General features: G+C 41.3%; 1 protein-coding gene across 1 annotated transcript in view; it reads left to right on the top strand.

Moving 5' to 3' along the window:
• Window positions 1–9864, top strand: part of SLC35B4 (solute carrier family 35 member B4) — a 40002-nt gene extending 30138 nt beyond the window's left edge. Inside the window, exons 7-10 of the mRNA XM_080667151.1 lie at window positions 1584–1693; window positions 3208–3283; window positions 6035–6110; window positions 6931–9864. Coding sequence (XP_080523277.1) covers window positions 1584–1693; window positions 3208–3283; window positions 6035–6110; window positions 6931–7177 — 509 coding nt within the window. The 3' untranslated portion in view covers window positions 7178–9864. The remainder of the gene's footprint in view (window positions 1–1583; window positions 1694–3207; window positions 3284–6034; window positions 6111–6930) is intronic.
• The last annotated feature ends 3169 nt before the right edge of the window (window positions 9865–13033 follow it).

Here is a 13033-nt window from a genome sequence, read left to right as displayed (position 1 = left end):
CAGTCCTTCCTTTCGAAGGCTGAGGTCCGACCTGTAGGGAAAAATGACTCTTAGCCAGGAAAGATAGTGGAGGAGGATAAGGGTGTGTAGTGAGATTTCTTGCGAGCTGAAAGCCTGGATGGCCTCCTGAAAGAAAAGACGCGGCAGCACAGCAGCGCTGCTTAAGACGTTTGCAGACCATCACGGGTTCAGCCTTTAATAAGTCAAACGTTTTAGCCAGATGAATCAACAGAAATGCAGAATAAATCAAAGTAGCTTTTGCTTCACACAGACTCTCACACTTACATTTATACACCAGACAATCCAAGTTTTTTACTTCTACCAGATATTTACTCAGAGTTTAAACAGTCCACCTGATTCCTGATTAATTTGCCTGAGGAAGCCATATGGCTTCCGGGGAGGTGATCAAGCTCCCCCTTCCACTCACTTGGAGTGGGCTGAACTGATGGGGCCCCTACCTTACCGATTCTGTCGACAGGTCCAGAAGTGTCCGTCTGCTCTCTCCAGATGCTGGCTGGGTCCTGGGCTGAGGTCCGGGAGCGCCCGTAGTCCCCCGGTTCAATTCTGCTAAATCAGCAGAGCGGTACCTCCCGGAGGCCTATCCGGCTCCCCCGGGCCCCAAACCCGATCCACTCACCAGAGGCTAAAAAGCCAAGCATGGGTTGATTTTCCCGGAATCTCAGGGAACCAATAATGTTACAGAGAACTGGAGTAAATCAAGCAATGCTCGAAGAGTTTGGAGTTACATTTATTACGAGCAGGTCCAGAGGAAAATGTCTCTCAAATTCTGGGCCCCAATATGGAGGAATTTTACCTATTTATATGTTTTTACCTTCTTTGTCTCCCAAATATGGGGTGTTTCCGGCCCCTTTTGCAAGTTCTTAAAGAGCCCCTATGTGCTGGGGCCTTGAGACCTCAACCAAAGGCCTGGCCTGGTGCCAGCACTGATAATTTTGTCTGGGGAAGGTTTAATGCCTTTCTGAAGTGGGAGTAGTCTCATTTTCCTTATTATTTAAGCAAGCAAGCAAGTATTTACAGAAGCCAAATAGCAGGGTTAAAATTTCAAACAGCAGTTTTTATATAAGATGGATGCTTCACTACTACTTTTGACTTAGTAATTCCACTTATGAGAGTTCATACTAAGAAAATAACATTTTAAAAAAGATTTACATATATGATGTACATTGATTTTAATGAAGAAATAATTGGAAGTAATCTAACCATTCTCATATTGTAAAACAGTTAAGTACATCCACATGAGAAGAGTAATATGTAGCCATTAAATCACACTTTTGAAAAAATTTTAATGAATGACCTGAAGAAAAATTCAGAAAAAGATCATGAAAAAAGCAAGACATAAAACTCTCTACTCATTATGATCCTGGCTTAGAGAGATGTAGAAAACTATCAAGGACTGGATGATAATATTATGGTTGATTTCTATTTCTTTTTAAAGTTTTGTGCATATTCTACAGTTAGTTTGTAATATTTGTAGTATATGTAAACAATCAATAAATGTTGTTTAACAAAGTATCTGGAAAGAGCGAATGCAGGTGTCTTGTAACCTGGCCTTTGTTTTGTAGGTATTGGGGCGCTGACGTTCGCGCTCCTGATGTCCGCGAGGATGGGCATCTTCCAAGAGACTCTATACAAACAGTTTGGGAAACACTCCAAGGAGGCTTTGTTTTACAACGTAAGCAATTTCTTGAACCTGGGGAGGATAAAGATTACTGAGTTATGTTATTATAATGTGTGACTTCAAATGTTACATGCCATCCTGCTGAGGTAGTTGACGGATCAGTTTATCATCTGGTGAAGGGCTTGGGGCCCACTGGCTGCAGTGCCTTTCGTAGGCTGCTGATGTGCATCTGAGCCACAGCCCTCTACGGTGGTCATGGCCAGTCTGCGTGAACATGCCAGGAGCCACCGTGCAGACCAGGAACCTGACCCCAGTTCCTGCAGATGCACCCAGGTTCAGACTAATCTGGAAACCTGGAAAAGGAAACTAAGCTGCAAAAACTGCATGCCCAGGGGAATATGTGCAGGCCGGCCTTTGAGAGGGTTGGGGAAGACGGGCGAGAGGAGGCCCTCAGATGGGCTTCAGTCATTTTATGGAGAGTTTAAATAGCAATAATATATGCTTCGGCTTCTGTGTTTTAAACTGCTGGTCTAGAGCCTTCTCCTCTTCCTCTTCCCTCTCTCCTGTTGTGATAATGCCCAGAGCAAAGCCCCTCAAGGTCAGGGTGAGATTCGGTAACTCGGGGATTCCTTCACTGCCAACTTTTTGTACTGAAGCTGCAGACAAGCAGTTTGGCTTATTAGTTGGAGCTAGAGTACCTGGCTGGGAATGTAAAAATAACCACTCCATTTGGTTCACATCTTTCTTTTAGAACAGTAAGTGGCACATGGTGACTTCTGAGTAAATGTTAACTGTGATTCCTTATTCAATTATTGTAGTGGTGGGTTGGTGTCAAGTACATTAATCTTTGCTTATGTGTTGTTTCCTCTTCCTCTTCAACCTCTTTTCATTGTCTTCATTTATTTTTTTCCTGACATTGTATTGTTCTTTAATCTCTTTTCCTACTCCTTTTCTAAACAATCTAAACTCTGCCTCCACGTTCCTTTTGTTATTGTTGTTAATCCTCACCTGAGGATATCTTTTTCCATTGATAAAGAAAATGGAAGAGGGGTGGGGGAGGAAGAGAGAGAGAGAGAGAGAGGGAGGGAGGGAGGGAGACATCAATGTGAGAGACATACATTGGTTCCTCCTGCACCTGCCCCAACTGGGGCAGGTATCAAACCCCCAACCTAGGTACATGCCCTTGACTGGAAATCGAGGTGCTCAGGGTGTCGCTCTAATCATTGAGCAACACCAGCCGGGACCTACCCCATGTTCTTTATAATTTTTAAATCCATTATATTTGCTTAACTATTCTCAAAATTAGTAAAACATAACAAATCTTTGGACACAATGACTGTGTGTATTCCCTTTTGTTGTGTGTGTGTGATGATCATCACAAACTCCATAGGGCAAGAACCGTAATTTGGGGATTATTGTGCCAGGCAGTGTCAGGTTGTTAGAAGCACTGGATACATTTAACTTAGTCGTATTTGCTTTTCTTGATTGCTTGTCAAGCAACTTATAAAACTACTCATTATTCTGTCGTGTTTTGCATTTCAATTTAAGTGAAATATTTCTTCCCCTAGCATGCCCTTCCACTGCCTGGATTCATCTTCTTGGCTTCTGACATTTATGACCATGCAGCTCTTTTCAATAAGTCTGGTGAGTTTGGGGTTACTCAGTAGAATTGCCTGAGAGCTTCCAAGGCAAGTTTCGGTTTTCCTCTGGACTTGACCACTGATGTTTTTATGCAAGTCAACAGGCCCACTTAAACCCTCCCCATCCTACCTTCCTGGAATAAAGTGCCATTAATCAGTAGTTGCAGTGTTTGCAGGTGTTTCTCAATGATTTGCAAGAGAAGTAAGAGAATATGTATCTTCAAATTTTCTGTTTTGCTTTGGAATTGTGTGTTTGCATTTGATTGCGGAAGGTTTGCTTTTCAAGAATGCAAATAAATAGTCCTAGCACCCAGCAGAGATGGGAGCCTTGGGGAAGAGGAAGCAAAAATGGTGACAGGTTAGAGCTTGCAGGAATAAGCAAAATTAATTCAAAAGTCTACAGCATTAGTTAGCTATTACTTTTTAAAGTGACTAATAAATTAGCTATCAATTGCCAGTTAACTTGAAAGAAATTACTTATATGATCTGATTAGCTACTAAAAGACAGTGTTATATAGACAAGTGGACAAATAAACATTTTATAACAAAAGGCTTGATGTGCTCACCTCTAAAAGTGTACTTTGTAGAATGGTGGGAGGCGCCCAGTAAACATTTGCTTGCTCTGAGCATGAGCTGTGCAGTTGTACTGCTGAGTTTGCAACGTGGCCTCTCCCATTTTGTCCCCCCAAAAATACGTGTGTGAGAAAGTTTTTAAGACTCTGAATTACCCATTTCTGATTTTTTTATTGAGGTGTGATTGACATACAGCTGATTTTTGACACATGGTTTTCAGAGTTTCTGACAGTCCCCACATAGCAAAGAGCCATTTGAGTAAACACACTATCAAATTCATTTTGATTTAATTACTAGAATGCTTCTTCCAAAAGATGCAGTGCTGGGTACTTACACATTTTTATTTTTTAGAATCTGCCTTTAACTTTTTCAGAATCATCCTAAGTTAAATATACATTTTTTTCCTCTTCTTGAGTTGTAGCATCTGGAATCTATTATTCTTGATTTTTCTAAGAGAGTCGAATATCCATCTAAATGTTTTATATCATACTGATTGTCTCTTTCCTCAGCAAATTGATACAGTGGATCTCTGAAGTTATTAAACAGTAATAACATTTGTTAACTTTCTTTTCATTTCAATACTTCCTGAGTGTTTCAAAGACAATAGAATCCCAGATTATTGGGATTTCTCACTAGTCTGGACATACAGTTATCTCTTTATCTAGATCAGCCGTGGGCAAACTACGGCCCGCAGGCCGGATCCGGCTGTTCTATCAGGTGCTCTTGCTCTCCCTTCTGCTCCTTTACTTTGAATTTATATTAGTTCACACAAACACTCTACCCATGGTTTTGTTCCGGCCCTCCGGTCCAGTTTAAGAACCCCTTGTGGCCCTCGAGTCAAAAAGTTTGCCCACCCCTGATCTAGATAGCTTTTAATTTTTTTGTAAAAGAAAATTGTTCTTTTCCTAACCAGAACTCAGCATCACCTTTGGAATTTCCTACGTTATGCTGTATATTTCAAACTCCAGAAACAAGTTAGCAATATAAAAGAAGTGACCCTGAGAGGGTTGTTATGTCCTTATTCTTGTTAATCACGGGCATTTTGTTTCCTCCCAGATGTTCACTGTGCAAACCTATTATATAAAACTAACATAAGAATGTATTTAAAAAGAAGGAAAGTTTAACTTCCATCACCTTACACATCAACTAATTTCATTTTACCAGTTTCCTTCCAGACACTATTTACATAAATTCTTACATCGTTGTAACCCTTGTATAGATAAAATTTATACTTCCTTTTTCACTTTCATTCTTAGTTTTTTGTGTGACTATATATAACCCTTATATTTTATTTTTTTTAAATATATTTTATTGATATTTTACAGAGAGGAAGGGAGAGGGATAGAAAGCTAGAAACATCGATGAGAAACATCGATCAGCTGCCTCCTGCACACCTCCCACTGGGGATGTGCCCGCAACCAAGGTACATGCCCTTGACCGGAATCGAACCCGGGACCCTTCAGTCCGCAGGCCGACGCTCTATCCACTGAGCCAAACCGGTTTCGGCAACCCTTATATTTTAAATAGAATGTACATACAATGCCTCATCTAGTCAGAGCAACTTTGCTTACACACACATTGCTCTATCATTGGACATTTAGATTCAGAGTTTTTCCTAAGAATGGGTATCAATTACTTTTATGGCCCCTTAATAATTGTGAAATTGATTTTTAAAAAATCAATTTATACTACCACCAACTGAATGGCTGCCAATTCCACTTTTACCTTGCCAGATTAGAATATTATTTGTAAATTTTTAGTTGCTAATTTGATATAAAATGCTACAGCCTAGTTTAATTTAGAATTATTTGATTACTAGTAAGATTGATAGTATTTCCAAATGGCATTTATTACTAGTTGTCTTTTCTCTGTATTGAGATGTTAAGACCATATCATTCGAATTTCTCTGTGATTCACAGCCTTTCTCTGTAAAGTGGAGTCCTGTTTAGGTGAATGGTAAAGAGTTTATTTTAAACTTAAGATAAATTCTTATTTAAGATAGCAATGCAAGGACTCTTGAGGCTGATGTAGCCTGGAATCAAGGCAAGTAAAGTGGTGTTTGGTCCAAATCTATTTGTAAGGGAAATAACATCGTTATCTCTATTATGTTCAGTTTGTTCAAAAAGATGAAAACTTTAGCTATCAGAAATAATACAGCTATCTCCCCTCTTAATCTTTGCAGAATTATATGAAGTTCCGGTTGTTGGTGTGGCAATGCCCATCATGTGGTTCTACCTCCTCATGAATGTCATCACTCAGTATCCTTCGCACTCCTCTGCCGCGTGGTCTTCTTTGGCATGGGATTGTTTATTCCTCTGACAGTTCAGTGACATGAGTTTCATTTCTGCTTTGATCTGTTCTGCAGTAGTAGGAGAAAGGCCCATCCATTGAGCAGGGCCAAAGAGATGGTAGTGGGTTCCGAGGTCAGCAGGCCACAGGGCACTGTGAAGGAGGTGCTCGGGGTGCAGGTGTAGAAGCCAGTGGGTGATTGAGAATTAGTATATGACATGCATGGTCTGTGATTTCTACCTGGAGTTTTCTAGTATCCTGGGACATTTCACAAGCTGCCACAAAATTCTGAAATTCCAAATGAGTTAAAACTAAAATAATGCTTCTTTTGAATGACCTTAAGTCCATTATAAAAACTGTGAAGTCTTTGGAACAGATGAGATTGACTTCATTCCTCTTGCTTCACCTCATAGATTTGCCCTACAGAGTTCTTTTTTTGGAGAAGGGGGTGGAAGGACTGGGGACCAGATCAAGTAAAGGTAGGTGTGATGACCGTTACTGAGAGCGTTACCCTCTGTCATTCCTTGGGTGGTGGCCCTCACTGTGAACTGTGGGAATAATCCAGAATAAGAATAACGGGAGGTTTTAGGTGTTTGAGTTGGGACCCACAATTGGAATGGCAGGACAGGAATCTGCAGAATGTTCTACCAAGAAGCCTCAGAGCCGCCATAGCCAACCCCTGAGTTTTCTGGTTCTTAGTATGAACATTTAAGCCAAGAGCCATGCCAGAAAGTGCTGCCCCGCTGATCTCTCAGTAGTCAGAAAACTACCTTAACCCTGTCTCTCCAGGTACGTGTGCATTCGGGGTGTCTTTATTCTCACCACGGAATGCACCTCCCTCACCGTCACACTCGTCGTGACTCTACGCAAGTTTGTGAGCCTCATCATCTCCATCTTGTACTTCCAGAACCCTTTCACTGTGTGGCACTGGCTGGGCACCTTGTTTGTCTTCATTGGGACCCTCATGTACACAGAGGTGTGGAACAACCTGGGGGTCACCAGAAGCCAGCCTCAGAAGGAGGACAAGAAGAACTGAGGCCTGCCTGGGAGACCAGGGTCTGGCTTCCATTTCTCTTTTGTTAATGAGAATTACCCCCAGCCCTGAACCACCACGTTCCAGAGAATCCTCAGAGGAGGGGACTTCTCAGATTTCACATGGCTTTACAGACCAACATGTGTGGACTCTGAACAGAAACCTTTCAACCCTGAATTAGAAAAAAGAATAGTTATCTACTATTGAACAACCATTTGTTTACCAAATACACGGTACTGTACTTGTTTATTGAGTCCCAGAGCTACTCGTTTTATATCCGTGGTCTTGCACAAGACTATCCATTTTGTTGTTCTGATTATTCTCTGCTATAACCACCATTATCTCATGTCCTCGTGCTTTGGTCTGTCACCTTCCACTTTTCAGTCAGTCAGATGTTCATGGCGTCATCGTCAGGAACAACTGAGTGACCAAGTGAAGTGAGACACTGGTGACACAGGCTGGACTTCCTCATCATGTTGGAAATGAGGCAGTGGTCTCTGTGAGCTGAGCCTGTTGACAATGGAGCAGGACTGGTGGGAACCCTTTCCAAGTGTGTAGGTTAAGTCCTTCTTAAGCAAGAAGGTTGAACTCTACCTGGCAATTCTGATAGAGTCATAATAGGCTAGTCCTAGACTCTCGCTTCCAATAATTACAAGCTGTTGTTGTTCCTTGTGATTAAGCCCCTAGACCAGTGGTCGGCAAACTCATTAGTCAACAGAGCGGCAAACAGCGGCTCGCGAGCCGCAGTTTGCCAACCACTGGGCTAGGGAGTAGACTAAAGTATGGTGTTGGTATATAAATTCAGGTCAAATCACAACTAAAATGGAAAGTTTTTCTTTTCTATAAGGTATCTTAATGCTCTGATAGGTATTTGAGTGTGTGTGTTGCTGGGGGGAGGGGGTGTATGTGTTTCATTACATGTGGAAAGGTGCCTCCCCCTTTTCTAATCTAGTTTTTCTCCCATGGCATAATTTTGAGGCAGAGGAACCGTGTCAGCGTGGTGTGTGTAGGTAAGTGTGATAATTTTGAGAGAAGAGCATGAAAGTCAGAGTTCTTTCATTTCCTCTTTCTTCACTTAGCCCTGGACCTTAATTGACCCCACAGAAGTACCTGCTCTTCTGTAGGTGGTTAAACTTACCAGGCACTCCCTTTTTGCACACAAAGGCCTTTTTTTTTTCTTTTCTGGATACAGATTATGTTCGTAAATCGACATGTGGCTGTACGGGTTCCCTGGGTTCACGCATGGTGGAGTATGTATATTCTAATGCCTGGAGTTATTCTATGGTGGGGCCTGAGATAAGTGTCCTCGAACAACTGGGCTACTTTGGGGAAGTCACTATAGTTGCCTGAATTTGGGCAGGTCCAAGATGGCAGCATAAGGGGACACTGAGCTTGCCCCTCCCATGAACACACTGCACATCTATATTTCGAGTAGTTGTCTCTAAGAGACAACTGAACAGCTTCTGCACAACAAAGACGAGAGGAAGAGGCCACGTGGAGAAGACGGGGAACTACAAGAGCTCTCCAGAATCCGGGAACCCACCAGGAATCAGAGGAGCTGGTGAGCATCATTGTTCGCATTCTCCTTACACTTGGGTAGCATTGGTGAGAGCTCTACCCAAGTGCTCTGGCCAACCTGCAAGGCCACAGTAGTGCATCCCCAGTCACCCCTCCTGTAACTAGCTCCAGCAGGAAGGGGCGCATAGCAAGCATGCACAGCCCCTGCCCCCTACACACCAATCCAGAGTTAGAGCCACTGGGCCCAACAGGGCACTGAGGCTCAGCCACTGCTGTGCACACCCACTGGATAGCCCCACCTGGAGTGAAAGGGACTCAGTAGGGCATCACTGTGCTCCTGCCCAGGGGGCAGTCCAGCTCAGACATCCATGTCAATCAAAGCAATAGGACATGTCTATGAGTGCACAGAGAGGGGCCCCAGAGTGAGCTGTGCACATAGAGGGAGGGAGCTGGCAGAGTGCACCCCAACCCAGGCTGGCAGCAGTCAATCAAACCACAAGGTGAGCCATGCACAGCAGGAAGCTATGCCTGGAGTAGGAGGGAAACAGTGAGTGCTGTGGTGCCCAAAGTCAGGTATTCTCAGACCAGCAGCAGTCAATCAAAACAATGGGGTGTGCTCCTTTGTACACCAGGCAGCCCCACCAGGATCAAGAGCAGAACCAGCAGGGCTCTATAGCACACACACAAGTGCAGCTGTGAACAGCCAAAACAACAGGACATGCAACCTGCTCCTTCTGGCCAGGTAGCACCCTGGGTACTGCACATGCCTGCCCCAACTCCAACCAGCCTGCCAAAGCCATCTAGTCTGTACAGATGCCACTTTACACAAGACCAATTCTTCAAGACCGGGAGAGAGAGCTATTTCATGTAACCCGTAGAAACAGACACAGAAAGACAAATGAAATGGAGGAACAAGAGAAAACCTAATGAAATGGAGAAAATTAATTTGATAAAGAATTCAAAGAAACTGTCATAAGGATGCTCAGTAAATTTGAGAGTAAATAGAGGAACTTTGGGACAACTTCAAAAAAGAAAATATAATAAAGAACCAATAAGAGATGAAGATTATAGTAACTGAAATGAAAAACACACTAGATGGGATTAACAACAGACTGGTTAATACAGAAGAATGGATCAGCAACCAGGAAGAATAGTGAAAATCACCCAATCATAACAAAAAAAAGAAAAAAGAATTTAAGAAAATAAGGGTAGTATGAGGGCCCTATGGGACAGCATTATAGGGACCCCAGAAAGAGCAGAAAGTTCATTTTAAGAAATAATGGCCGAAAACTAGGGAAGGAAGTAGACATTCACATTAGAAAATTCCAAATAAGATGATCCCAAAGAAGCCCACACCAAGATATACTGTAATTAAATTGAAAAAATATAAAACAATCTTGAAGGAAACAAGGGGAAAACATTCAATTACATTAAAAGGAAACCCTAAAAAACTGACAGCTAATTTCTCAGCAGAACTTTTACAAGCCAGAAGGGAATGGCAGGAAATATTTAAAGTGCTAAAAGAAAGGAACCTACAATCAGGATACAAAATAAATATCCAGAAATCATTTGTATTTAATGCACCAATAATCAACTATCAGAAAGGGAAACTAAGAAAACAATTCTATTTATAATTGCATTTTAAAAAATACCTAGAAATAAACTTAGCCAAGGATGTAAAAAAACCTGTACTCAGAAAATTATAAGACCCTGAAGAAAGAAATTGAAGATAGTAATAAGTGGAAGTATATAATGTTTTCATGGACACAAAGAATTAACATCATTAACATGTCCATACTACCCAAAGCAATCTATAGATTCAAAGCAATTTCTTTGAATCAAACTCAGTAGATACAGAAAAAGCATGTGACAAAATCCATCCATTTACTATAAAAATTCTCAACAATGTGGGTATAAAAGGAACTTAACATATATAGGACAAGCCCACAGCTAATATCACTCAGTGGTGAAAAGCTGAAAGATTTTCCTCTAAGATCAGGAACAAGAAAATTGTGTATTTCAGAACAACTATTCCAAAAATGTATATGGAACCACAAAAGACCTACAATAGCTACAGCAATCTTGAGAAAGAAAACCAAAGTTGGAGGAATCATGCTACCTGAAATCAAACTATACTACATAGTAACCAAAACAGCACGATACTGCCATAAAAACAGACATATAGATCAATGAAACAGAATAGAGGACTCAGAAATAAACCTATGTCTTTATGGTCAATTAATATTTGACAAAGAGGCAAGAACATACAATGGGGTAAAGATAGCCGACTCAGTAAAGGTGGCTCAGTTGGTTGGAGTGTTGTCCCATAGGTCAAAAGGTTACAGGTTCAATTCCTGGTCAGGGCACATACCTAGGTAGTGGGTTCAGTCCATGGTGGGGCATGTATGAGTGGCAAGCAGTCGATGCTTCTCACATTGATGTTTCTCCCTCTCTAAAAATCAATAAAAACGTATCAGGTTAGGATTAATAATAATAAATGGTGCCAAAAAATAAACTAGACCACCTTCTTGCACCATACACAAGAATAAACTCAAAATGAATTCCAGACTTAAATGTTAGACTCAAAACCATAAAGATCCAAGAAGAAAACATACTAATAAAAGAGTAATACACAAATTAACCATCACTTCGTGACAAAGATGGTGGCGGGCGGGGCAGGATGCTGGTGGCGTTGCCCTGGCAATGTGAGCCCAGTGTCCGTTCCTCGGCCGCACAGAGGGAGGGGAGGGGCCTCTGGCTAGAGGCTGGGGCAAAGGATGTTGGCGTCGTTGCAGGCCAGGCTGAGAAACCGCCCCCCCCCCGCCCCCATGCACGAATTTTGTGCCCCAGGCCTCTAGTAGTAATAAAATCTCAGACATCTCGTAGCAACATTTTCGTCATATCTTCTCGGACAAGGGAAACAGAAAAAATAAATATCAAATAAAGTTTTTGCAAAGCAAAGGAGGCCATCAACAAGATGAAAAGACAGCCCACTGAATGGGAGGATATATTCGCCAATAATATATCTGATAAGGGGTTAATATGCAAAATTTATAAAGAAATTGTAAAACTGAACACCAAGAAAATCCAATTAAAAAATGGGCAAAGGACCTGAATAGACACTTCTCCAAAGAGGACATACAGATGGCCAATAGACATAAAAAGGTGCTCAACATTACTAATCATCAGAGATGCATATTTAAACCACCATGAGATACTACCTCACACCTATCAGAATGGCTATCATCAATAATAAACAAGTGTTGGTAAGGATGTGGAATAAAGGGAACCCTTGCACACTGGTGATGGGAATATAAACTGGTGCAACCACTGTGGAAAGCAGTATTAAGTTACCTCAAAAAATTAAAAATGGAACTGCCTATGACCCAGTGATTCCATTTCTGGGAATATATATGCAGAAACCCAAAACACTAATTCAAAAGAATATATGCACCCCTATTTTCATAGCAGCATAATTTATAATAGCCAAGATGTGGAAGCAACCCAAGCGCCCATCAGTAGATGAGTGAATAAAAAAGCTGTAGTGCATTTACACAATGATACATATACTACTCAGCCATAAAAAAGGAAATCTTACCTTTTGTGACAGTATGGATGGGCCTGGAGAATAAGTGGAATAAGCCAATCAGAGAAGGTAAAGTACCATATGATTTCACTTGTATGTTGGAATCTAATGAACAAAATAAACTAACAAACCAGAAACAGACTCAGATAGAACAGACTGGCAGCTGTTAGAAGGGATAGGGGTTGGGGAACTTGGGGAGACAGGTGAAGGGATTAAGCAAAGAAAAAAAATACTCATAGACACAGACAACAGCATGGTGATTACCAGAGGAAAAGGGGTTGGGGAGTAGAAAAGAGTAAAGGGGGCTAAATGGTGATGAAAGGAGACGACTTGGTGTGGTGAACACAATTCAGTACACAGATGATGTATTATATAATTGCATACCTGAAACCTATATAATTTTGTTAACCAATGTCACCCCAATAAATTCAATAAAAATACAAAAGAATTAAAAACTAAAATTTCTTAGTAGATAGGACCAGGTTGCCTTCCTTTTCTGTATCATTGATAGCACCTATGAAAGTGTTGTGGGCATGAGTACCATTTGGTGGATGATATCTGAGGACAGATTTTCCTTCTGCCTCAAACACCAATTCATCACATGGCATATTTTAACTATAATAATACCATTAACTGAATCATTAACTTTTAAAAATTATGTTTATGTTATTCATATGAATAGATATTTAGGCTTATTCTCTCTGCCATCACTTAAAATGTACCTCAGTTTTTAACACTGCCATGATGTGGAGATA

The sequence above is a fragment of the Plecotus auritus genome (genome assembly GCF_963455305.1).
Source record: "Plecotus auritus genome assembly, chromosome: 4".
Taxonomy (NCBI): Eukaryota; Metazoa; Chordata; class Mammalia; order Chiroptera; family Vespertilionidae; genus Plecotus; species Plecotus auritus.
The sequence above is the reverse complement of the archived record's forward strand: the minus strand, read 5'-3'. Positions and strand labels throughout refer to the sequence as shown.